The sequence below is a fragment of the Gopherus flavomarginatus genome, chromosome 2 (assembly GCF_025201925.1).
Source record: "Gopherus flavomarginatus isolate rGopFla2 chromosome 2, rGopFla2.mat.asm, whole genome shotgun sequence".
NCBI lineage: Eukaryota > Metazoa > Chordata > Testudines > Testudinidae > Gopherus > Gopherus flavomarginatus.
This window is the reverse complement of record NC_066618.1, coordinates 161,916,801-161,943,410: the sequence shown is the minus strand read 5'-3', so window position 1 is coordinate 161,943,410 and position 26,610 is coordinate 161,916,801. Positions and strand designations below refer to the sequence as shown.

The 26,610-nt window shown below is 49.1% G+C and overlaps 1 protein-coding gene across 3 annotated transcripts in view; it reads left to right on the top strand.

The window, feature by feature from the left end:
• Nucleotides 1–1,342: 1,342 nt before the first annotated feature.
• Nucleotides 1,343–26,610, top strand: part of BMP1 (bone morphogenetic protein 1) — an 87,620-nt gene continuing 62,352 nt past the window's right edge. Inside the window, exon 1 of one of the 3 annotated variants that reach the window (XM_050939893.1) lies at nt 1,343–1,639. In XM_050939893.1, coding sequence (XP_050795850.1) covers nt 1,501–1,639 — 139 coding nt within the window. In that variant the 5' untranslated portion in view covers nt 1,343–1,500. The remainder of the gene's footprint in view (nt 1,640–26,610) is intronic. The other 2 variants (XM_050939891.1, XM_050939892.1) reach the window with 2 other exon arrangements.

The window sequence follows — 26,610 nt, the reverse complement described above, 5'->3', positions numbered from 1 at the left end:
CAGCACATCTCAGCAGCATGAAATTCACCTTGTGAGAAGGGCTGCTAGAAAACTGTGAGCGGAGCCAGATGTGCAAAAGAGTGCAGCCCCCTGCAGCTCTGATGGCTCCTTGCCAAAGGTTCACACAGTCCAAATCAGACTCTTATGAACTCGCCAGTCCCATTCCAGACCAGGCCCCTGAGTGACACAGATTCACAGGGCAGAGACTGTGCTTCCCATGCTCAGTGCATTTACTGAAATGAGTGCCAGGCATCTGAGGAACTTCCCCCTGTGGGGGGGGAGGGATGGCTAGATTCCTAGATGGAGAACTCACAGGGGCACAGCACTCCTCCCTGTATTTCCTCTGACACTGGGGAAGCATCCTTTCCCCTTCCCAACCCGGGGGCTAGATGTAATCCCAGTTCGGTAGCCATTTACACCTGTGAAAAGTGAGTGTGAGACTCCAGCCCACCAGAACTGACCCTCACACCACCAGCAGCATTTTGCACCCTCTTTGCATGGAGGCAGGGGGAGAATCTCTTGTGATGCTCGGATCCTGGGAATGGCTGGAGTGAGGATTTTGGTTCATGCCTGTCTGTGGAGACCCCAATGCAAGCCCCTATTAAAAGCAACCAACAGACCGCTAAGGAGGCTTCCCAGTTTCTTTCTCAGCAAGCAGCTGCTTTAGGGTCTATCCCATGGCACTCAAGCCCTGCCACTCATCGACCTGCCCTGGGATCACAGCAGGGGATGAGTCTCCCAGTCCTTCTCCCTCCCCAGTAAACATACCAAGGGCCGGAGCAGAGAGGGGGCAGCATTTCCTAGCTATCCTGATCGCTCCTCAGGCAGCTGGGAGCCCTGCAGCCTGGGGTTGCCCTTTTCTCTGGGCTTAGCTGCAAGAAGCCGCATCCAAAGGAGTGGGCGAGGGGACAGGACCACGGCAGGGGGCTCCCCGGGGCCCCGCAGCTCAGAGATCAGCTCACAGGTCAGAACACACAGGTCACAGGTTAGACCCCCCCCCCCGCTGCCGCCCTATAGAAACCTGCCACTTAAAGGGGGCAGCGCACAGCAGCGGGTCCTCCCGGGTCCAGCCCCCGGTGCCCACGCGGGGGCGGGGTATGACGGCCCCACGCCGCGCAGCGATGCCGCGGGATGCCGGGCATTCCCAGCCCCGGACGGGCGGGGATCCCAGCGCAGCGGCGAGGGGTGCCCGGAGGCCCCGCGGAGGGCGCTCCCTGGCCGGTGAGCGGCGATGCAAGAGCATCTCCGGGAGCCGCTTCTCCCCCACCCCAGGCTGGCCCGGTTCCCAGCAGGGCTGCGAGCAAACTCTGCAGGCTGGAGGGGCTGAGCTCCCGGCCTGAACCCGCCCCCACCGGCTCTCATTTCCCTAAAAAAAAAAAAAAAGAGAGAGCGAGGGGGGAAAACCCTCCCATCTCCTTCCACTTCTCTCCTTCCCCCTCCTTCCCGCTCCGCTTTTCCCTTCGGTCCCGAGGCGCGTCTGCCCGGGACTCGCCAGCCAGCATGTCCGGGGCCAGGGCGTGCTGGCTGCTCCTGTCCTTCGCGGTGCTGGGACGAGCCCTGGACTTCCCCGATTACACCTATGAGCTGGAGGAAGAGGAAGACACTGAGCCCATTGACTACAAGGATCCTTGCAAAGCTGGTAGGGCCAAAGGGATCCCCGGCTCCCAAGCCCCTGTGCAACCGCGTCCTTTGGTGGGCGGCTGGGGGGTTGTGTGGGGGCAGCGAGGCCATGGAAGGACAGGGGCTGGGTGAGCCTGGGTCATGCAGACTGCCTGGCTGGCAGGGCAGCTGCAGACAAAAGAAACAGGACGTGGGGGGTGTTTCAGGGACACTTTCAAAGTTGCTGCTGGGGCTGGGAGGGAGCAGAGCCCAGGCAGACACAGCCTCGGGCAGGGAAAAGCTCCAGGGCTGGAGACTTGAGTTTTCTGGGTTGTTCCCCCCACCTCCACTTTGTACTGCAGGAAATGAATCCCCCCCCCCGCACCGGAGTTTTTCCTCCTCCTCTCCCGAGGAGTTTTGGGTTTCTTTGTGGGGAGGGTTTGGGTCTGGCAGGGGAAGGGGGGCTGATCATACCTCATGTAAGGGAGACGGGGAAGGAAGCTGCCACGAGGTTACGCTGGGGGGATCCATCCACCCATCTGTTTATACTTCGGACGTGGAAGAGGCTCGGGGGCGGGGGGGCTCTCCCGCTTCCCAGGAGGAGCTGTCAAAGCAGGCTAACTCCTCCAGCCCGGATCGCCCCCATGTCCCCGGCACATCTGGCCCACTAGTAGCTACGGCTTTTTGGCTAAGATCTCTGAAGGTCTCCTCTCGTTTACACCGGTTTCACTCCTGTCTCACTCCGGTGTGAAGGGGGTGGGGATCCTGCTCCAAAACCCAGTAAGCGAGAGGAGAATCGGGACCCAAAGAGTTTGCAAAACTTTTTGTTCTTTCCTTCTCCCAGGCAACTGTATAAACCGAAACAACAGCGGAAAAGCCTAGTGGTGTTAAGGGTGGGGATTGGATTAAGATTGATAAAGAGGGATTTTGGGTGGGAGGAGTGTTATCTCAGTTAGTGATTATGACATGTTATTTGATCAGAGACTTAGCTCTGTTCCTGGTTCTGCCACTAGCCTGCTGCCTGTCCTTGGGCATGTCACTTCACTGCTGGTGCCTCAGTTTCCCCATATGTAAAATGGGGATAATGAGGCCGGTCTTTTGTAAAGTGCTTTGAGATCTGATGAGGAAAAGAGCCCTACAGAGCCTCAGTAGTAATATTATCTCACTGTAATATTATCTCGCTCTTTATGATTATTAATCAGTTTAACATGATGCTTTACCAACCAACAGAGAGAGATTTTAAAATCTAAACCCACAATGGTATCCTTATGGGTGCTGGGGTCCCCTGGGGCAGATTAGATTGTGGGAGTAGGGCTGAATTTGTGTGTGTATCACTGTGATCATACAAAGCACCCTCTAATTGTGGTTATTATTGTATTAGAATGATGTTTATTATCTTCCTTGAGCAAGCCAGGCCAGGAGATGGCTAAGGGGGTGGTATTTAAATTACAGCAGCACCTATAGACCTCAGCTGAGATCAGGGCTCCATTGTGCCAGGTGCTGTATTGAATGAGAGATGCTCCCTGCCCCTAAAGAGCCTGCAATTGAAATAGACAATAGTGATGAAAGGTAGGAGGGGAAACTGAGGCCCAGAGAGCAGCCATGAGTTGCCCAAGGTCACACAGTAGGTCAGATCTTGCAGAGCCTAACCTTGTGCTCTGGACATAGGAACCAGTTGTCCCTTTAAATCTGTTCTGTTCAGCCTCCACTTCATCACCTTGTGCATGTGCGTAGGAGAGGGGGGTTTAATTGTTGATTAAATTAATGAAGGTCAGTCTGGACAAGAGGTAGGTCCGGAGGAGTTCCTTCTGATTGTGCTTGCTGGTCCATTGTGTGGTGAGAGACATGTGGAGCGGCATGCTGGAGCCCTGCCCCCCACCTTTATTGGATCCATATGTGACTAATTGAGTTATTGCCATTTGTATGGTGGCTGTGTCCGGAGGCCCCAATCTGAATCAGGCTCCATTAGACACTGTACAAACACAGGCCCTATCCTGAAGAGTTCATCACTCGATTAGCTTCAAGTGTAACTCGGGATCCAGGGGTCAGATGGGAGCTTGCCCATTGCTTCCTACAGGACAGGGAAGCAGTTCCTCTGCTAAGACTGGCCTGGCCAACTACATATCCCACAAGGCTCTGGGAGAGTCTGTGTGTTTTTGTTTTTTTTTTCTCTCTCAAGGCACCAGCTGCAGTAAGTTTCCTAGGACTTTAAGAGCAGCAGCCAGAAACAGCTGACTCCTTGGCACTTGGAATTATTCCGTGGCTCCCTTAAATTCCACATGGAGAAGGAGCAGTGGGAATAGCCAAGAAATGGATTTGGTTTTCACTGCACAGCTCATGTCAAGGGTATCCTGAGGCTGCCCTAATGTTCCCCTTGCCATCTCTCCCTGCTGCAGAACTTCCCTCCACCCCCACCCCAGGGTGGTGCTGGCCCAGACCCTGCTGTGGTGCCAATAGGCGTTTTCCTGAGAAATGCAGCCAGGCTTGTGGTACCGCCAGCTTTGGCATCAAAGCTCCCACATCACAGCTGTGCCCGCTCCCTAGATGGAAACAGTGGCCCCAGTCCTGCAGTCCATCTTCTTACCTCCTGTAAAAATAAACCTCCCCAGCTCTGATCCAAAGCCATGGCAGCTGCTGCTTCCTTAGCTGTTCAGTATCAAAGGGGTAGCCGGGTTAGTCTGTATCCACAAAAACAACGAGGAGTCCGGTGGCACCTTAAAGACTAACAGATGTATTTGGGCATCAGCTTTTGTGGGTAAAACCCCCATTTTTTCAGATGCATGGAGTGAAAATTACAGATACGGGTATAAATATACTGGCACCTGTAGAGAGGGGAGTTACCTTACAAGTGGAGAACCAGTGTTGACAAGGCCAATTCAGTCAGTTAGCAGTCCAGACTCCACAGCCCTGAGGGGCCCCTTGGTAAATGCCAGGACCAGTGAGCTGCATGGGAGTCTGTGTGTGCTGTGGGTTCTGTCCTAAGCACCGGGATCCCCTGCAGCACTCAGACTAACACCCCCTCGATTTCAACCCCGGGGGCTGGCAACGCTAGGAGAGGAGAGCTTAGCTGTGGCATTCACTCTCCCTGTTGGGCTGGGATAACAGTGTCCATCTATTCTTTTTTACTATGTATAGGTTCTCATACCCTCAATACTGTCCTATCTGAAGTACCTTCCAGCTGGACATTAAGTGGCATCCTCACATGTGGGTTGTTCCCTCCCCTGCGGCAGTGTGCAGTGTCTTGTTTGTGCAGTGAGGTGTCTTGTTTTAGTAGGGCTTTGTTTATTTTTTGTATATCTCTGTACATGCTGCTCTGTACAATTGCTGTATTTATAGGGTGGCTTGCCCGTGGGATTAGCAAGTCCCGTGGGGGGCCCATCTGCTGCCAGAGTCAATCTTTTGTGACAGAGTCCGTTTATACGTCAACTAAATATCGCTTTGTTTCCTGTTGAACATGGTGGGCTAGAGGAATAAGCAGGAGTTTGGCAGTCAGGACTCCTGGGTTCTCTTTCCAAGTCTGGGATGGAAGTGTGAACTTGTGGCTGGAATGAGTGGGCGGGACTGGCAGTCAGGGCTCTTGGGTGCTATCCCTGAGAGGGAAATGTGGTCTAATGGCTAGAGCATAGGGGTCTGGATTCTGCTCCCAGTTCTGCTACTAACTTGCTGTGTGCAGCCGTGGGCAAACCCCTTTGCAGCTATGTGCCTCAGTTTCCCCAGCTGTGAAACTGAGATATTGATACTGACCGACCTTACTGGTTTATTGTGCACATGGCTGCTTTAACATTTGCAACAGAGCTTTGAACACACAACACCCTATTAAGTGCTAACCAGATAGTGTTTGTGCTGCCATTGTCCTTGGGAGGTTAGTACACAGTTGTTGAGCTCTTCGGCAATGAAAACAAACTCCTGGTGTCTCTTGAGCCATTAGAGAGGGACAGTAGCTGTGGGTTTGGCCCTGTGTGACTAGTTCCTATCAGCCTGATGTGCTGCTGAAGTAACCCCGCCTCTGTAATGTAACATCTTTAGGGGCAAAGCTGGAAAACATGGGTCCAGATTTTGGACCCTCCCCCCCCCTTCCCAGAGTCAGGGCTGATTTGAATCTTCCCATTCTGAAGTGTAGTGGCGTTCTGTTCCAGGAGTTTAGTCTGGACCCTTTGCTGGTCAAAATGTCCTTCCAATATGTCAGGGTGTGATAACATTTCGTGGGCCCTGATTTCTGGATCTCTGAGCATCCAGGATAGCAAAATGTGTGGGATACTTGATCACTGGGAATGAGATAGGATTATCCCCCAAATAACTGGGAGAGTTAGTGAACTCCACCATCTGCCTATGCAAGAACGTCCCAGATCATACCTTGGGTATCTCGGCCATACACACCTGGTTGCAGGGGAGCGGCGTTTGACCTAAATTCCAGTTTCCATGTTGAGTCAACTGAAGTCACTTGTTACAATTGTATTTCTCATCATGATGCACAGACCTATTCCAACTGTTGTCATTTATTCATCCAGGGTAAAGTGCGCTCACTGAGCAGAAGCCAGTACGAGGCTTTTGTTTGGAGATTTAAAGCGCTGCATAGGCCTTGTGAATTTCACAGCTTGACATTTGGATCTCCTCTATCAGTGCATTGTTTGCAGATTTAAAGTGGTGCATAGACCTTGTGAATTCCACACCATGACATTTGGATTTTGTTTTAGTGCATGGGCATAGCTCATTTCACACTGCAGTGTCCTCTGACTAGACATTGGTCAGGGATGGTCTTGGACTTACTCCTGCCTCAGTGTGGGTTATGGAGTGAAGACCTTATGAGGTCTCTTCCAGCCCTACATTGCTATGATTCTATAATAAACGGAACTGGGGAGAGGTCAGCTCTCATCCTGGAGCTTTGGGAGGGCATGGTGGTGGCAATGTGGTTAATAATAGGTAAGCTTTAGTTGCGTGCTGAATTTTGATCACTAGGGTTTTAATCCTGGGGCGAGCTGGCAGGATTTCCCATGGCGAAGCACAGGGCTGCATGCCTGGCTTGGCTGCACCTCCCATCTGCCCTTCTGTAAGCGCTGCCAGCAGCTTGGGAAATCCTCCTGCTGTTAATTCATGCCAGCGGGTCATGTCGAAAGGGACGCAGGACTTCCCGAGGCTTATCAACCAGCACTGCTGCTGGGCAGGAACAGGGAGCACATGCAATGCACTTGGACAGGAAGGATGCTTCAGCGTGCTAGAGACAGAATGGGACAGAGACTTCCTGCAGATTTCTCTCTCCTCTCTGGCAGAGGAGGGAAAGGAGAGAACAAAGCATCCAGCAAGCAGCACAGGCAGAAGAGGAGAGATTGGCAAGAGAAACTATATTGGAAAGATTTGAAGGGTCTTTAATTTGTGGGTGAAAGAACTGTTTGAATGGAAGAGGAAAGGACCAGTTATTTCCAGGGGTTGATCTGCCTGAGGACTGCATTTCTTACCTGCTTTTATCTTTAAGGCAAAACCTAGAATCATACTAGACATTGCTTGGGAGGAGAGAATGCCTCCTCCTGGTTTATCAGCAGCGTATGTACTTCCTGGAGGTTTCCAGTCCAAGCACTGACCCAGCCTGGCCCTTTGAAGATGTGATACTATCACAGCTTGAGACAAGGCCCCAGCACCTCCATGACTACTGAGCAAATGGATAGAGAGGCCTCGGGCAGCACTGACTCATTATGAGGTCTCCTGGGGTCAGCCACACACAAACAGTTTCAGGCTGGGAGAGGAGGGCCTGAGCGCAGGCAGCACCATAGGCTGGAAGAAGGAGGCACTTGGGGAAGAAAAGAAAATGTCCTCTTTCCCTGAACCTGGGCTGGTGCTCTAGAGAGACTGACAGTAACTCTGGCATGTGTCGTTCCCCACAGAGAGGAAATCCCTGATGAGGCAATCACAGTTAGTATCTGGGGCTGCAGTCCAGGGTCCAATCTGAGGGTCAGAGAATTGTGTGATTCCACCCGAAGAGAGGTGACGGCCCAAGGCCTGAGAGGGGATGCCCTTGGAGAGGCCAGAAGGGGTCCGAGGTGCAGTTAGCCTGGTAACTGTGACACAACACCCCTGCAAGGCAGGCAATTGCTCTTCTCCCCATTTCACAGAGGGGGAGAACTGAGGCACCAAGAGACTCAGGCCTGGTCGACATTTAAAAGTTTTTCTGGCATCGAATCATAGAACTGGAAGGGACCTCGAGAGGTCATCTAGTCCAGTCCTCTGCACTCATGGCAGGACTAATTATCTAGACCATTCCTGACAAGTGTTTGTCTAATCTGCTCTTAAATATCTCCAGAGATGGAGATTCCACCACCTCCCTAGGCAACTTATTCCGGTGCTTAACAGTTAGGAAGTTTTTCCTAATGTCCAACCTGAACCTCCCTTGCTGCAATTTAAGCCCATTGCTCCTTGTCCTATCCCCAGAGGTTAAGGAAAAACATTTTTTCTTCCTCCTCCTTGTAACAACCTTTTATACACTTGAAAACTGTTATCAAGTCCCCTCTCAGTCTTCTCTTTTCCAGATTAAACAAACCCAATTTTTAAAATCTTCCCTCATAGGCCATGTTATCTAGACCTTTAGTCATTGTTGTTGCTCTTCTCTGGACTCTCTCCAATTTGTCCACATCCTTCCTGAAATGTGGTGCCCAGAACTGGACACAGTACTCCAGTTGAGACTAATCAGCACGGAAGAATTACTTCTCATGTTTTGCTTACAACGCTCCTGCCAATACATCCCAGAATGATGTTCGCTTTTTTTGCAACAGCGTTACACTGTTGACTCATATTTAGTTTGTGACCCACTATGACCCCCAGATCCCTTTCCGCAGTACTCCTTCCCAGGCAATCATTTCCCATTTTATATGTGTGCAACTGACTGTTCCTTCCTAAGTGGAGTACTTTGCATTTGCCCTTAATGAATTTCATCCTATTTGCTTCAGACCATTTCTCCAGCTTGTCCAGATCATTTTGAATTTTAATCCTAACCTGCAAAGCGCTTGCCACCTCTTCCAGCTTGGTATTGTCCGTAAACTTTATAAGTGTACTCTCTACGCCGTTCTCTAAATCATTGCTGAAGATATTGAACAGAACCAGACCCAGAACCAATCCCTGCAGGACCCCACTCATTATGCCCTTCCAGTGTGACTGTGAACAGGGCCGGCTCCAGCATTTTTGCTGCTCCAAGTGGTGAGAAAAAAATCGAGCCATGAATGGCGGCACTTCGGTGGCAGCTGTACACCACATCGCTTCATTCTTTGGCAGCAATTCAGCGGCAGGTCCTTCCGAGGCACTTGCTGCTGAAGAGCTGGACATGCTGCCCCTTTCCATTGACTGCCCCAAGCACCTGCTTGCTGTGCTGGTGCCTGGAGCCGGCCCTGACTGTGAACCGCTGATAACTACTCTCTGGGAATGGTTTTCTAATCAGTTTTGCACCCACTTTATAGTAGCTCCATCTAGGTTGCATTTCCCTAGTGGGTTTATGAGAAGGTCATGCAGGACAATATCAATATCAAAAGCTTTACTAAAAACAAAATATTCCATGTCTACCACTTCCCCCGCATCCACAAGTCTTGTTATTCTGTCAAAGAAAACTATCACCTTGGTTTGACATGATTTGTTTTTGATAAATCCATGCTGACTGTTACTTATCACCTCTTTATCTTCTAGATGTTTGCAAACTGAATGCTTAATTTTTTGCTCCATTATCTTTCCGGGTACAGAAGTTAAGTGGACTGGTCAGTAATTCCCAGGGTTGTGCTTATTTCCCTTTTTATAGATGGGCACTATATTTGCCCTTTTTCAGTCTTCTGGAATCTCTCCTGTCTCCCATGACTTTCCAACGATAATAGCTAGAGGCTCAGATATCTCCTCTGACAGCTCCTTGAATATTCTAGGATGCATTTCATCAAGCCCTGGTGACTTGAAGACTTCTAATTTGTTCACGTAATTTTTAACTTGTTCTTTCTCTATTTTAGCCTCTTCTGATCCTGCCTCATTTTCACTGGCATTCACTGTGTTAAACATCCAATCACCACCAACCTTCTTGGTGTAAACTGAAACAAAAGTCATTAAGCACCTCGGCCATTTCCATGTTTTCTTTGTTATTTTTTCCCCTTCATTGAATAACAGGCCTACCCTGTTCCTGGTCTTCCTCTTGCTTCTAATGTATTTCTAGAATGTTTTCCTGTTACCCTTTATGTCTCTAGCTAGTTTGATCTCATTTTGTGCCTTGGCCTTTCTAATTTTGTCCCTACATACTTGTATTATTTGTTTCTATTCATCCTTTGTAATTTGACCTAGTTTCCACTTTTTGTAGGACACATTTTTGATTTTTAGATCATTGAAGATCTCCTGGTTAAGCCAGGTTGGTCTTTTGCCATACTTCCTATCTTAGCTACATTGGTCAAGTGTGTGATGCAGTGTGATCTGTGACCAGCAAAGTTGTGCTGGCCAATGGTTCCTTAGTGGTTAGAGCAGAGGACTTGGGAGTCAGGACTCCTGGGTTCTATTCCCAGATTTGGAGGGAGTGTTGTCTCATAATTAGAGCACTGGGGTTGAGGGGTGGGTTGGAAGTCAGGACTCCTGGGTTCTTTCCCAGCTTTCCAATAAGAGGAGAAAGGCTCAGGAGACATGTCTTGCAGGTTGTATTCCTCTCTCTGCCAATGACTGGCTGTGTGACATTAGACAGGCCACGCCACCTTTCTGTGCCTCAATTTCCCCATCTGCACGATGGGAGTTAGTCAGTGTTATTAACCCTACAGTCATACAGCAAAGCCAGGAACTGATCCCGGCAGTCCTTGCTCCCAGTCCTGTCCCTGCACCACAAACAGTGTTCTTTCCAGGGGCAGCTCCAGGCACCAGCATGCCAAGCGCGTGCTTGGGGAGGCAAGCCACAGGGGGCACTCTGCTGGTCCCTGGTTCTTCCTCCTGAAAAACCTGCTCACACCTCTGAAGATCCTGTTTCCATGCAGATGACCTTGATCATGAAGAACTGGGGAAGGATTAAAAAAAAATCTGGTACCCCTGCTGAATAGATTCCAAATGTTTTTCTTTCCAGCAGCTCTTCTTTCAGTAAGTGACTAACTCTGCTGGCTCCAGTTCTGTTTTCATAGTTGACTTGAATTTGCAGATTGAATTCAAACTCGAGGAATAGGGAGAGCGTGTGTGTATGTGTGTCAAGTCCCCTCAGTGTCCCCTTGCAGCGTTCTTTGTTTAATAAATATCCTTCCTTTTTTGCTTGCTTCCAGAGAGGCTTTGACATGTGTTAGGTTTGATTCCTCGCCCTGCGTCCTTGCCTGGCAGCTGGGAAGCATCTGTTCTGTTCGGAGTAATGGAGCAGGAGCAGTAGGAAGATGAGTCCCACCCCCATAAGGAGAGTTCCCCTCCCTCCTTCTTTTGGGGTGATCAGACCATCTCCCCTTCATGACCCATCTCTGAGCATGTGTTAGCTGGGAACCACTTAGGAGGTCAGACTAGGTGATCACAATGGTCCTTCCTGGCCTGAGAATTCCAGAGAGCTCAGCTGAGCTCCTTTCATTGTTGAGTGGGCTCTGATTAAGCTCAGAGGTACCCAAGTCAGAAGCATTTTTCTAGCTTTGTGGGATCCAGATGTAATGGGCGTGCCAACCTCAGAGATTTACAAAACAAGACCCAAAGCCACCCGGCCATTATCCCATCCCTGAGACACTTCCTAAATAGCCTTCTCATTCCTCAGTCCCCGTAGCTTCCCCATGGACATGGCTAACTTCTCTACCCAACCCCAAAGTAGCCTGTGAGCGACTCGGGCTAATGGCACTGATGTCAGTGAGCCCGATTGCCCAGTGTCTCCTGCCTTGGGCAGTTGTTCGCCTGCGATATCCTGGACTGCACTGGTAGGATAAGGAGGCAAGGGGAAAAACTAAGGCAGAGAATAGAGCTGGGCAAGGCCTTGAGTCTTGGGCAAGGCCTTGAGTCTTGGACAAGAGAAGTTGTGGACAAAGGGAGGAGAGGGCAAAAATGCTGAGCTTGCTACAAAACAGGAGAGAGAAGGGGCAGGGGCCAGTGTGCTAGACTGGGACTCAGGAGACCTTGGTTCTAGTCCCAGCAATGTGTGACCTTGGGCAAGTCACTGTCCTGCACCTCAGTTTCCCCATCTGTAAAAAAGAGAAGGCAAATACTTCCTGTCCTCTACCTTTATCTGTCTTGTTTATTTAGTATCTAGACTCCTCAGCACAGATAAAGGGCAGGAGGGGAAACTGAGGCCCACGGAGAGGCAGAGACTTCCTGAAGATCACACAACAGGTCCCACATTCCCCATCTGCTTTCCCAGCAATCTATTCCACTTGCCTAATGCTCTGATATAAAAAGTCCCTTTCCTCCTCATCCCCTTCCAGATTCCTCTGTTCCCCATATCTGAACCACCATCACCCCCATTTTCTATTCCCAAGGATGCTGGCTCCCTCCCTTTTCTGATTCCCTCCACCAACAGTTAAAGAACATAAGAGCAGCCATTCTGGGTCAGACCAAGAGTCCATCTAGCCTAGGATCCTGTTTTCTCACCTGGCCAATGCCAGATGCTTCAGAGGGAATGAAAAGAACAAGGCAATTATCAAGTGATCCATCCCCTCCCTACTCTTCAGTCCTAGCAACGGGCAGTTAGAGGCTATGTGCACCCAGAGCATGGGGTTGCATCCCTGACCATTTTCGCTAATACCCATTGATGGATCTATTCTCCACGAACTCATTTAGTTCTTTTTATAACTCACTTATACCTGAGTTCTCTGTGTCTTTCTCTCCCCTGTCCATGCACCATCTGCTGTTTCCATCCTCTGTGTGCCTTGGTGCATAGCGTTCTTGTTGCGCTCCCCTCGGCCAGCAAGCCCGGGATGCACTCTGCCTTTGCGCTCAGTTTGCACAGATGCAGCCCGTGGTACTGACAGCCCTCGCGGCTGGTAGGGCTGTGACTAGCAGGGATTCGGTGCTCACCAAGTCTGTAATTACACACTCGCCCTGTGAGCCAAGGGGGAGGAGGCAGAGCGGTTAAGGTGACGAGCAGCGGGGGAGCCACTCGGAAGTAGGGGCCAAGCAACAGACATGTAGCAGAGCTTGGAATACAGCGAGGTACTCACTGCAGGAGCAGAAAGCTCACTGACTCCAGGCCCAGGAGCAGGGATACAATGGTGCACTGAGGAGGATGCATGCTGAAGAAAGAACCCTCAAGTTGTTTGTTAATGCCCAGCCCCTGCACCATATTCCCTGTTCCCCAGAATGCCCCAGGGCTCCAACCCTTCCCCAGCGCCGTACTGTTACCTCAAAGCCGCCGGCTCTGCTGCGTTCTGGCATGACGTTTTTTGTCATGCAGGAGATATGTTCCAAACACTGATGTTAGCCTGATCTCAGCACAGAAGGGAATTTTTCTTGACCTCGGTTAAACCAAGTCCTCTAACTGGCACAGCTGGACCAACTGTTCACTCACTGCTAGCAGACACCAGTAAACTATAGTAAGACCTACCTGGCTCAGAGAGGGCACATGCCAGGAGAGGGTCCCTGGGTTCTAGCCCCAGCTCTGATACTGATTCACTCCTTGGGCAGCCACTTTCCTGCCCAGTACCTCTGTTTCCCCCTCTGTTAAAACAGTGTCAGTGAGAATGACCTGCTCCACAGCACAGGTTGTGAAGCTGAATTTCTTTATATGTGTGTGACAGACATGTGTTTGGATCAGAAGGGAGGTGCTATGGGAAAGCAAATATCCCTAGCCAGTGTTCGCAGGCTGTTTGCTCCCCCTCCTTTGTTGGTAGTGAGGGACACTGCCAGGGGGCTGCAGAGTGGTGCATCTGGGAGGAATCTCGCAGAGGTCCTCCGTTGTTTTCCTGGTTTGTCTCCATCCCTCGCTGCTGTTCTCAGAATCTCTTTGCACAGCTGAGGCTGCTGCCAGGCAAACATCCCGGAGCCTGCTTGTTCAAACACTGCAGCAATCAGGAGGTACGCTGCAGGCCCAGCAAAGGAACAGAAGCTTCACCAGCGAGCAGGGCTGGTGCCAGGTAACCGTCCACTTCACCCCAAGGAATCTCTGCCTCTGCTGCTAGGCAAGACACTTTTGAGCGAGGGTTTTATTCCTTCCCACCCCCATGACAAATGAAGGGGCTCAAGCTGCAGGACTCAGATCAGGACTGTGGATGCAGAGGCTTAGTGCAGAGGGTCACTCTCTCTGCAGCACACGCACTGGGATATATATCCCCACTCCGGTATGTGCTCATAGGACTCTCTGCTTGGTGCCTGGGCGTCATGGGCTGGTCTAACATGAATGCCCTGCCTGGCTCTGGCCAAACTTAGCAAATGGTAAGCATTGTGGAATGACCACAGGCCTCTGAGCTGAGTGATTGCCCAAGGCCAGATAAACACTCCCACCCTGTGAGATTAAACACAGGAAGGACATGGGGGGTAGGGGGGAGCACGTGCTGGCCCTGTCCAGATGCAATGGGGACACGTTACTGACCATTCAAGTTAGCGTGTGCTCTCTGCATGCTCCACTCAGCTGACAGGGTACACAGCAAGGCTATATAGCACTGCGGGTTCATGGGGTTGTGAAATGAACTTCTGTTCCTAGCAGGAACGTGTCCACAGAGCAAATCAATGAGAACGGTAATCAACCTGGCAGAGAGGAAGGGTGGCCCAGTGATTAGAGTGCTAGCCTGGATCTCTGGGTTCAATTCTTTGCCCCACCACAGACCTTCTGTATGACTTCGGGTAAGGCCCTTAGATTTCCCATCTGTGATAGAACTAATAGCACTGCTCTGCCTCACTGCTACCGGGATGGTGGGGGCCATACAAGTCCCTAAGGATAAAGAGCAACTCTAAGGATTGAGTGACACATGGGGCCTGACACTCCTGCCTCTCCCCCTCTCCCATGTTACATCCTGGTCCCACAGGGTAAAACCAATGCAGGAGCTCTCAGAGGAAGGTAGGGGCTGGTCCACATCCAGTTGTTAGTTACACTGGGGCAAAACCCCTGTGGTGTAAAAGGTGCCTTGGTTTCAAATCACTTTTAGTTCTGGTGCCCTCTGTGTACAAGCCGAGGCATTAAGGGCCGGTGACTTTCACCAGGGCTAAATTCACTCTCAAAGAAGGAAGCCCACAGGTTCTTTGGTCATACTGGGAAACTATCAAGTTTGTTTTTTGGATTCTTTTTTTTTTTTTACTTGGCCAGTGCTGGCAGTGCAGGATTGAGCTCCCTCCCGCAGCCCTGCCATCCTCCACTGTGTCATGGAGCTCCAGTATTTCAGGGGGAGAACCTGGAACTGGCTGAATTCTGCTCTTTGCAGCTTGGTGTCTCTGTTTTTGCTGGAAGCATAGCATATTCTGTGCAGCAGCCAGGCTGGACGGGGGGAGGGGGAACATTCCTGACATATTTAACAACTTTGGGATGGAAGTAGGATGCTGAGCTATTGACGCTGAGGCTGTATTATTTGCCAGATCAGCACTTGTCTGGGATCCACATTTTTAAATAGCTCTCCTCCTTCCACTGAGCTGCCTTCCTGTTCTGGGTAAACCCACAATCCCTTCCGGTGGTGCAGGAATGCAGGTCGGGGTCTTGTCTTCCTATGGGCTACATGTCAATTCCATTCCAGGTGGGCACAGGAATCCAGTTTGAGATTTGGAAAAGATCTTTTAGATCCCATCTAGTCCACCCCCAGAGATTTTGGAATAGGAGACTTTCCACACTGGATCAGACCCATAGTCCAACTAGTCTTGTCTCCAGTAATGATGCTTCAGAGGAAGGTGCAAGAAGCCACACAATTGTCAGTGGTGACACAAACTGCCCCACCCCATGTCAACCAAAGCTTTCTTGCAGTTTTCCTTACTCTTTGTTTTCTAGAGTTGTTTCAGGACTTGTTTGAAACCTCCCAATGTAGCGCATCTGGCGAGGAGCTATATTGGCAGGAGAGCATCTGGACAGCACTTTAAGTCGATGTAACTTACGTTGCTCGGGAGGGTGTTGTTTTCACCACCTTAATTGACGTAGGTTACATTAACTTGCATGGTAATGTAGGCCAGCCTTATGTGAACTGGTGCTGCAGGGCTGCGTCTTTTGACTCAGGCAGTAGAGGTTTATGCATAGGGTGACCAGATGTCCCGATTTTATAGGGACAGTCCCGATTTTTTGGGTCTTTTTCTAATATAGGCTCCTATTACACCTCCCCTCCTGTCAAGACTTTTCACACTTGCTGTCTGGTCACCTGTTCGTGCACATAAAGCCAGAGGGCTCAGGTTCAATCCCTGATACCAACAACGCACCCAGCGTCATGGTGTTACATTGGCAGTTGATCAGAGATAGCCTTTCCTCTGGCTAAGACTTTCTAGAGCATAAAACTGTCTCCTCTCCATTCTCTGGGAATCTGTTTGGTGGTATGTGCCCAGCTGTGTTTATTATCCCACAGACGTCTGGATAGTAAAAGTCTCTCCTGTGTGGCGTCCTGCAGTTTTAAGTATCTGGAGAGTTGGCCTGGGGGTTCTGTTTGCTTTGTCTCTCTTTCCCAGCTTTGGTCCTCTGTAGAAAATGCCCACTGTGGTTTCTTCTTTGTTTTTCTTTCCTTTTATCCTTGTCTGGAGGGTTTAAGGCCAGAAAGGACCATTGTGATCACCTAGTCCAAGGGTGGGCAAACTTTTTGGCCCGAGGACTACATGTGGGTATGGAAATTGTATGGCGGGCCATGAATGCTCACGAAATTAGGGGTGGGGGTGCAGGAAGGGTTGAGAGCTCTGGCTAGGGGTGCAGGCTCCGGGGTGGGACTGGGGATGAGGGAGTGGGGGTGCAGGAGGGTGCTCCAGGCTGGGACTGAGGGGTTCGGAGGGCAAGAGGGGGATCAGGGCTGGGGCAGGGGGTTGGGCATGGGAGTGGGTAAGGGGTGCATGCTCCGGGCAGTGCTTACCTCAAGCAGCTCCCAGAAGCAGCTGCATGTCCCCGCTCCAGCTTCTATATGGAAGCGCAGCCAGGCGGCTCTGTGCACTGTCCTGTCTGCAGGCGCTGCCCTGCAGCTCCCATTGGCTGCAGTTCCTGGGTATGGAGCCCCCTGGCTGCCCCTAAGCATAGGAGCTGGAGGTGGGACATGCCACTGCTTCCGGGGGCCGCGCAGAGTGGGGCAAGCACCTGACCCCACTCCCCAGTTGGAGCGCCAGAGCGGGGCAAGCCCCAGATCTTGCTCCCCGGCAGGAGCTCGGGGGCCAGATTAAAACATCTGGAGGGGTGGATGTGGCCGCCAGGCTGTAGTTTGCTCACTCCAATCTAGTCTGACCTTATGTATAGCATGGGCATGAGAATGCCTCTGAATCGTTCTTGCATCTTGTGACCATGTTTTGATTCTGTTGCCCCCTTTTCATTCTTAAATTGCAATTCACTGGTCTTGAGAATACATTTGGAATGGGGCTTTCAATTAATCATAGTTAACTCAAAGCAAATGAACTCAATTAAAAAAATCAATCATGATTAATCACATTTTTAATTGCACTGCTAAACAATAGCAGAATACCCATTTCAATTTATGATAAATATTTTTGGATGTTTTTCTACATTTTCATATATATCTATTTCAATTACAACACAGCATACAAAGTGTACAGTGCTCACTTTACATTATTTTATTACAAATATTTGCACTATAAAAAAGATAAAAGAAATAGTATTTTTCAATTCACTTCATGCAAGTACTGTAGTGCAATCTCTTTATCATGAAAGTGAAACTTACAAATGGAGAATTATTAATTTTTTTACATAACTGCCCTCAAAAGCCAAACAGTGTAAAACTTTAGCGCCTACAAGTCCACTCAGTCCTACTTCTTGTTCAGCCAATGGCTAAGACAAAGACATTTGTTTACATTTATAGGAGATAATGCTGCCTGCTACTAGTTTACAATGTCACCTGAAAGTGAGAACACGCATTCGTGTGGCACTGTTTTAGTGAGCGTTCCAAGGTATTTGCACGCCAGGTATGTTAAATATTTGTATGCTCCTTCATGCTTCAATTTCTAGATTGCACTTTTTTTACAGTGCAAATATTTGTAATTAAAAAATAATAATATAAAGTGAGCACTCAACACCTAGTATTCTGCATTGTAATTGAAATCAATATATTTGCAAATGTAGAAAAACATCCAAAATATTTATAATAAATTTAAATTGGTATTAAATTTATTGTGATTAACTGATTAATGGTGATTAATTTTTAATAATTGTTTGACACCCTAATTTGGAATAGGAGCCATATTCTCTTGGGGCGTCTACCCAGAGTGTGTTGCAAATGGATGCTATTTTGAGAGCTTAAGTGGGACTGAAGTGGTGCAAAGGACTTGATCTGGTTCAGCACAGAGGTTCAGTTCACCCAGGTTGAGTTGAGATGTGATCTGCTTCTGTTCATCTGCATGACCCTCCTTTGCCACTATCATTCCCCAAATCCATGTTTGCTCTTGCTTGCTCACAAGAACACCGTTCACTTTTTGTGTGCGTGCACACAGCCCCATTGCTCCTCCCGGTTCTCCTGCTATTCCGCCAGCCCAGCCGGTGTGGATGTGGGGTCTAACTAACTCATCCTGAAGTGACTGCTGCAAATGATTTGGGAAAGACTATTCTTTTGACAGAGCAGTACAATTTTATCATGTCCTGCAGGATATTTCTAGCTTTGAGGAGCTACTGGAAGGCTACCGAGCTACCAGACTCTTTGGTTTGCCAAAACAAACCATCTGGGGCTGCTGGAGATCTTTTAACATGGTGGGGTGCTGAGGTATGGAGGTGGGGATTAGAAGGGTGACAGAGAGAGAGAATGAGCTTTCTGTTTATTAAAGGAGCATGCCTCTTGCAGTTCAGGGACTGAATACTCCAGGGACTGGCTTGTGTCATAATAAGAACCTTGTTTGTACAAAGCTCAGCCCTGGGATTACATCAGCATTCCAAGAAGTAAAAGAGAGAGCGAGACAACGTCAAGCAGCTGAGTATTTAAGTTATCTTCCAGCCTTTGGAAAAATCCGGTCAACTAAGTTCTTTTGCCTCAGTGAGAATTCCCAGCACTTCTGACACAGCAGCACCTCAGTGTGACCCATTCACAATAACGCTGATACTTAGCAGCTCTCTAGTACCTTCCCCATGAGGAACTCATGCACATGGCCCATGCTCTACTCAAATCTTACCTGAGTTTAAGCACACAGACCTTGTGCTTCAGTCTGAATAGGGCTTAATGAGGGCATAGACTTTGAGTTGGCCCTCTGCCCAGAGGAGAATTGTATCCTAAGCCTTTCAGAAATAGGAACTGATTTAATTCATTTGGGGGTAGGAGGGGTGTAGGTCAGTATTATCCCGGAATCACTGATGGGGAAACTGAGGCACAGAGGGTTTAAAGACAAAATATTCAAAAGTAGCCACTACATTGGATGTATGTTAGGTGCCTGACCTGAGACATGTGGGTCTGATTTTCAGAGACTGAGACTATGTGACAGTGAACAAGATAACAGACTGTGTGTGTGTGTGTGTGTGTGTGATTTCGTTATGAATTAAGGAAGAATGTGAAACCCATTGGATTCTTCATGGCCACTCCCAATTGTTTGTTTATTTGTTTTTGTTTTCAGCTTGTAAAAATGAGCCCATCCAATGCTCTGAGTCCATCTACAACTATTCTAAAAAAATCCCTTTCTGTCTATCATTAGCAGTAGAACCACAGAGTTACAAACACCCTGGGAATGAAGGTTGTTAGTAACCCTGAGATGTTCATAACTCTGAAAAAAACGTTATGTTTGTTCTTTCAAAAGTTTACAACTAAATATTGACTTCATACAGCTTTGAAACTTTACTATGCTGAAGAAAAATGCTGCTTTTCCTTTGTTTGTTTTTTAATAGTTTATATTTAGCACAGTACCCTACTGTTTGCTTTTATTGTTGTTTTGTTTTTTGTCTCTGCTGCTACCTGATTGCGTACTTCCAGTTCCAAGTGAGGTGTGTGGTTCACTGGTCAGTTCATAACTTGTATTTGTAACTCTGAGGTTCTACTGTAGTTGTATCAGGGTAGCACCTACAGGCCCTAGTCAGGGACTAGGGCTTCATTGTGCTTCTTCACCTGTACAGTACCAATAAAAAGATCCTGCCCCAGGTAGCTCCCCCTCAAAGTTATCTCTCCGTTGGGTTTCTGTACAACCCATCCTCACGATCTGTCTACCCCCAGATAGAAGGCCTGATTGTTAGAGGTACTGAGCCCTCACCATTCCAACTGAAGTCAATGGGAGCTCTGGATGTCAGGCCTATAGTATCAATCTGTCATCTCTAGGTTATTGTATTACTTTCAGCAATGATTACGTCCAATGTAAGATCCATCCTGAACCCCTAGACCAGGGGTCGGCAGCCTTTCGGAAGTGGAGTGCTGAGTCTTCATTTATTCACTCTAATTTAAGATTTCACGTGCCAGTAATACATGTTAACATTTTAAGAAGGTCTCCTTTCTGCAAGTCTATAATATATAACTAAACTATTGTTGTATGAAAAGTAAAAAGGTTTCTAAAATGTTTAAGAAGCTTCATTTAAAATTAAATTAAAATGCAGAGTCCCTCAGACTGGTGGCCAGGACCTGGGCAATGTGAGTTCCACTGAAAATCTGCTCGTGTGCCACCTTTGGCACCCAGCCATAGGTTGCCTACCCTTGCCCTAGATTCCCACTCCCCTGTCCACTCCCACCCTAGCAATAGTCCGAGAGGGCAAGCAGCACAGAAGTTGATGTGCCATTTTGGCTTTGAAAAGCCAGTAGAGGAATCAAATTGCATAGTCCCTTCACTATGGATGCCCTGCATCCTGTCCCCCAGATAATCAGAGCATTAATTCCAGTGCTGCTGAGGGAGGAACTCAGCTGCCATGGTACAGCATGAGGAGAGAGGGGCTTTCAGTTAATCAAGATGAAAGCACCTTGTGCCGATCACTACACTGGAAGCAGGGAGTGCTTGCGAAACAGCTAGAGAGCTCATTGCTATGCTGTTAGGAAAGGCTCTTTTCCGCTTAGCATCCCCCTTCTTTTCACAATTTTCTTTCCTTTTCCTCCTCTACCCCACTCAGCTACTGTAGATGGGAACTAGGTCGAAGAGGAAAACACATCAGCACCGGGCAGCTGCCCTTGAACTTGCACCTGCTCAAGATTGCTGTGTTCTCTCCCTCCTCTGGCTGCAGCCCAGACCAGATCTGCTGAGCTGTTATTTTGTCTCCCTGTGTGTGTTCTGCCCTCCACACACTTGCTTGGGTTGAACCCGGTCTCACCCAGATAAGACCCCGTTTCTGAAAGAGACAAAACAGCCACTGGCAGAGCCAAGTGGAGATAAACCTGGACTGAAGCACCCAGCTCCTTTGTGAATGAAATGGAGTGTCAGGAGGGGAGTGGGATTAAAGACTAAAGATCCCTCTGAAACCCCGAGGGACTTCTCTTTTTCCAGCGAAGAAAATGAGTGGTTTCTGGTGCTGGCTGGCAGCATTCCGAGACACTTGCAGGCCATCTGTATTTTGCTTCAGCTCACTGGAAAGGCTGATGACATTGATGCAGTCAGCTGTTCTCTGTGCTGCTGAGGGAACCCAGCGCTCGATCTCTCCCTCCAAGGCAAAGGCCTCTCCAGAGTGCCCCACTGTTGTAGCTGAGACCTTGGTAAACTTGCTTCCAGTCTGCCCTGTGTGAATGTTACAGATCCAACAGCACTGACATGAGAGCAGGGCTTTGTCCTGAGGCCCTTGACCAAAATTTCTCCCTTTGCACTGGTTTGCATGGTGCTGTGTATCTGACTGCTGCTCTCCTCCCCAGAGGTGGCTGCATTGTCATTGGGCTGTATGTATAGAGCTTGTGTGAAGCAATCTGGGACCTGTGATAGCCAAAGGAAAAGACCTCTGGTAATCCCAATGCAGATTGCATCCTGGGGCCGAGAGTAGGAGCACATTAGTAATGGCTGTGACTGTCTGGGATGCTCCAGACACGTAACTGAGACAGGGTTGACTGCCCTACAGCTCCTAGCTTTCCTGGCACCCTTGCGACTATTGCTAAGTGCTTAGGTGCCTGTACCCCTACCTGGCCTTGCCTGGGGCCTCTATGTTTGAGCTTTCCACAGCAAGCCAGCTCCTACTCCCTGCTCAGTTCAACATGCAGACCTCTAAGGCTGCTTGCTCAGCAGTTTTCTAATGCCCCGTGACACACAACGCTTGCTTCCCCAAGTGTAGACAGGCCACTGCACAGCGAAACCGGAGGCTGAGCTGTCTGTCCCTCTCCCCCAGTAACCCTCCCACTTCTCCCCTTCCCCGGCGTCTCTCCCCTTTGCAGCACTGGAATTTACAGTAACAAAAGTGAGTCGGAAACTTAAGCAAGGGATTTTTCTAAGCTCTTTGCGGACTAGCCCAGCTGTTTAAGCAGATGGGCAGCCCCGAGGGGAGCAGCACTAATACACATCCCCGCCCATACAGAAAAGCTCTGCTCCTTTCACAATGGCTCATCAACTCTCTGCAGGGTCTTTGCACCACCCTGTAGAACTGAGGCCTTGGCTACACTGGCGCTTTACAGCGCTGCAACTTTCTCACTCAGGGGTGTGAAAAAACACCCCCCTGAGCGCAGCAAGTTACAGTGCTGCAAAGCGCCAGGGTAAACAGTGCCCCAGCGCTGGGAGCGCTGCAAGCTAATCCCCACGGGGAGGTGGAGTACTTGCAGTGCTGGGAGAGCTCTCTCCCAGTGCTGACGCCGCGACCACACTCGCACTTCAAAGCACTGCCGCGGGAGCGCTCCCGCGGCAGTGCCTTGGCGTTTCGAGTGTAGCTAAGCCCTGAGTAGAGAATTGTATCCCTGCTATAGAGTGCAACCTCACCCAGTCCCTTTGTTACATTCCATGGACCAGATCCTTAGCTCATGGTCTCCTTGACCTCTGCAGCGACGCTTTTTATACCAGCTGAAGATCTGGCCAGATAGGTCGTTGTAATAGAACCCTGTTGCTTTCATCTCTGTTAAATTCTACAGGACTTTTCCCTGAGGAAAAGGTACAAAAGGACATAACGGGTTATGCCAAGCCCTGGCCTTCTGGCTTATTGCTCTGAGACCTTTAGTGTGAGGCCAGGGTTCAAATCACAGTCCACGTGTCTCTTACTTTGTGGGAACAGGAGACCCTTGTGGAGCCTGGGCAGCCACTGAAGGAGGACGGCTTGGCAGCTGAAGAGCGGTGATCTCTGCTCGCCCAATCCAGGGCTTAGTGGTTATAGGGATCGTGACCAGGTGGTGACATCTCTGAGAGCAGGGCCTAGGCCAGAGGTCAGCAACCTTTCAGAAGTGGTGTGCCGAGTCTTCATTTATTCCCTCTAATTTAAGGTTTCACGTGCCAGTAATACATTTTAATGTTTTTAGAAGGTCTCTTTCTATAAGTCTGTAATATATACCGGTAACTAAACTATTGTATGTAAAGTAAATAAAGTTTTTAAAATGTTTAAGAAGCTTCATTCAAAATTATATTAAAATGCAGAGCCCCCCTGACCAGTGGCCAGGACCCAGACAGTGTGAATGCCACTGAAAATCAGCTTGCATGCCGCCTTCGGCATCCGTGCCATAGGTTGCCTACCCCTGGCCTAGGCTATGGTATTTGGAGGGTCACTAAGAGGGTAAGAGAGAACACAGCACAGGGTCTGAGAAGCGACCCCAGGGACTTCAATCAAATGCATGTCTGGGGCTGGGCAGGAGCCCCTGGGGTCTTTGGGTAACAGTGAATGTGGCACTGGGTTTGGCAGGAGCCCCAGTGGATTCTGAATAACAGTGAATGCAGGGCTGGGAAGAGGCCCCTGGGAGTTCCTGGAGAACAGTACATGTCAGACCACAGTAAGGAGGTGGCACCAGCCCTGGGAATAACAGGGTTTATTTTCTATCCCATCAGCTCACTATATATATCCCTAATTAGCCAGGCCTCACTTTTACCGTTTTGCTGCGTTATTTTGTAGACCTTGGGTTGGAAACACACAACAGGAGCAAGAAAACATCAAAGCCTTGAGAAGAATTTGAGGGAGCCCATTGCGGGCGGGCAATACCAGAACCAGAACCTCTCTGTCCTGGGATTTGAGTCTCTTAATCACGTACTTGACTGAAGCTGACCTAAAGACTCTGAGATGAGACTGCACAGGCAGACAACGTCACACTTTGGCGCTTGGAAAGAGCCTTTGAAGACAACGCTGTAATTCCTGTGAAGAGAGAGGCCCGATTCAGCAAGGTGCTTAAGCACGTGTGTTGCCATCAATAGGACTACTGCTCAAAGTCAGACCTTGTCCGCGCACACAAGTTGTAGCACTCTGCTGTCTGGGTATAGCTAGGGATTAGGGTGGATGCGATTCTACTGGTATAAAGGTGCTTATACTGGTACAACGGTATGGAAAGGGGAATAAGCTAGCCTGGTAAAAAGCATTTTTAGTGGAATAACTGTATCCATACTAGAGTTGTACCAGAATAGCTATACAGTAAAGAAAAAAAAAGTCACTCCCCTCCAATGTCCGAATAGACATTTTTGGAGTTATTCTGTAGCTGGGCTTCAACTGATCCTCCTCCCCACAGGCTGAGGAAATCCAAGGCTTCTTTCCTGGACCCTGCAGCCACACCAGCTTCATCTGGAGCTTTACATGGAGCCATACCTGTGTGCTTGCCAAGGTGGACTAGCGGGTAGAGAGGCATTTCAAAAACACAGTAGAGGTTTTAAAAGTGATGGGCAGACTTCTGGTCCCTGCAACTCCTGGGCAGCAGAGTTCAGAATTGTGACCAGAGCTGTCACCGTCGCAGGGACAGGGCCATTGTGGGACTGCTGCTGGAGGACTGTTGACAGCAGAACAGTGAATGCAGCATCCACTCAGCCATGATACCTCTGCAATAGGGCTGTGAGATGGTTTGTGTTGTCCATGGAGTTGGCTTACCATGATCCACAGAAAGTTGGGGTTTTACTGACAGAATGCAAAATTGAGTGTGGACACATGCAAAGATGTGTTGAAGTGAGGCAAGTTTTACTGGTAAAACGTGCAGACCAGACCACCTACTTCTTTATTTTGTCTTGTGTATTCAGTGCTCTTGATAGGTACCAGGCTGACAGTCATGGCGAATGAGCGCCTTTAATTATTGCTCGAGCAAGTACAGCATGGGCAGCATCAGGGCCACCTTCCTTTCCACACTGGCCTGCCAAGGTGCATCCGTGAGAAGGGATTTCAGTCTGGCTGATCCAGCTGGTCCTTGGCCTGTGAGCTGGGACTTCCCCAATATATTGTTAATTGCTAGCCTGCAGGGGTGTTTATTTGTGAGGTAGGCAATTGTTTGGGGAAGTGGACGGAGACCTCCCAACCAGCACCTTTCACATGGTAATAGCCATGTTTTGCACTTCTGCACAGGTAGCACTGTTTGGCCACGTGGTTCAAAAGTGCCTGGTGACTTGGAGGTGCTCAGTTTGTGGCAGGCCGTCTTTAGACTCCTCAAAAAGGTCTGATTTTCAGATAGTGCTGGGGACCCACCATTTGAAAACCAGGCCCCCTTTTGATGCCTTCAAGCTGGACATCCAATATCTCACCTCCCTGTCCCTGTTCAAAGAAGGGGAAGTCTCAGTCCATTTGTTACCGAGGAGGATGGTGGTTGTAGTAGGAAGAGAGCCTGAGACATAAGCCCTTGTATCAAGAAGTCTGGTACGAGGCAGGACCTGCTCACAGAATCTGGCAAGAACAGGGCTGATATTGCAGAAATATGCACTCCTAAGAAGTGCTAGTCACAGAGTACTGATGCAAACACATCCCAATATCAAGGATGGTACAAAAACATTCTCCAAGCACAACAGAAACACACTGACCCCTCCTAAAAGCTGAGGTCAGGATGACAGTATGTAATAAAAATGTTTAAATTGAATCAATATGTAAAGATATATCTCAGACGGAGTATCTTTGGCCAGGGTGAGGGGCAGTGGAAAGTCCTGCCACTGACTGAGCTGCATCCATTGTCATGGGCATTCTTGTCTTAGTGTCCTTGTAGAGTCTGCCAGGTGCTAGTACCGTGCTTTGTCGACAATAAACCTGGCTGAGTGCCTTCGTCCCTTAACGGATCTTGTGGTCATTGGGCAGTTTGATTGAGGTCTGCTGTGCCAACTGTATGTGCAGAGCTGGGACAGCACACAGTGAGAACACACACCTGCAGCCAAACATCTGACCACAGTGGTAACTTTCAGTGACTATTGGTCTGAGCTGGGTGTGTCCTAGAGGTTAAAAGCCCCCACATTTGATCACTATTCCCCTGAGACTAATATGTGTATTTGAGTGCATGATGCTTAAAATTAAAGTGTTGCATCTCCCAGGGCTGCCATTCACGTAACCATCTGCCTACGACTGTCTTCCTGCAAAAATGTGAGCAACCTCTTCTGTTCATAGCCAGGCATCTCCTGCACACCTGACCTTTATAAGCCGCCTCAGAGACTTCTAGCAGATTATGCTGTCTTGTTCCCAGGGAGATCATTAGCAAATATAAAGCAGCCCAGCTGTTGTGGTTTACAGTGTATACTCAGCATATGGAGCAACTTTGTCACCAGTCCAAAAAACCAACAAATCAACATGTCCATGTAAGATCAATTTGGAGAAATAGGCAGGCCATTCACAAACCTGCCCAGGAATGGTTGAACCCAGGCCTATCTCAGCTTGTCTGTCTTGAAATAGCTCCACTGGTTCACATGGGGTCACATCAGAGTGTAAAACAACATGGTTCATTGTCGGTGGCTGAGCGTATGGTTGTAGCTTATGAATTATATTGTAAATTCTTCCGGGCAGGGGCCATGGGTCTGATCCACCTGTGTCTTGCGTCTTGTGGCGTCATGTACATGAATGCAAAGTGAGTGTAACCTGCTGCCATTATTATTGCTTGTGTTCAGATACTGTGGTGATGGGTGGCAGTATAAAACCCTAAAATAGATTATTAATATAGCAGTAGCATCTAGAGCAAGGTTGGTCAATAAGTGGACCATTGGCCAAATCCAGATCATCAGATGCTTTTGAATGGACCT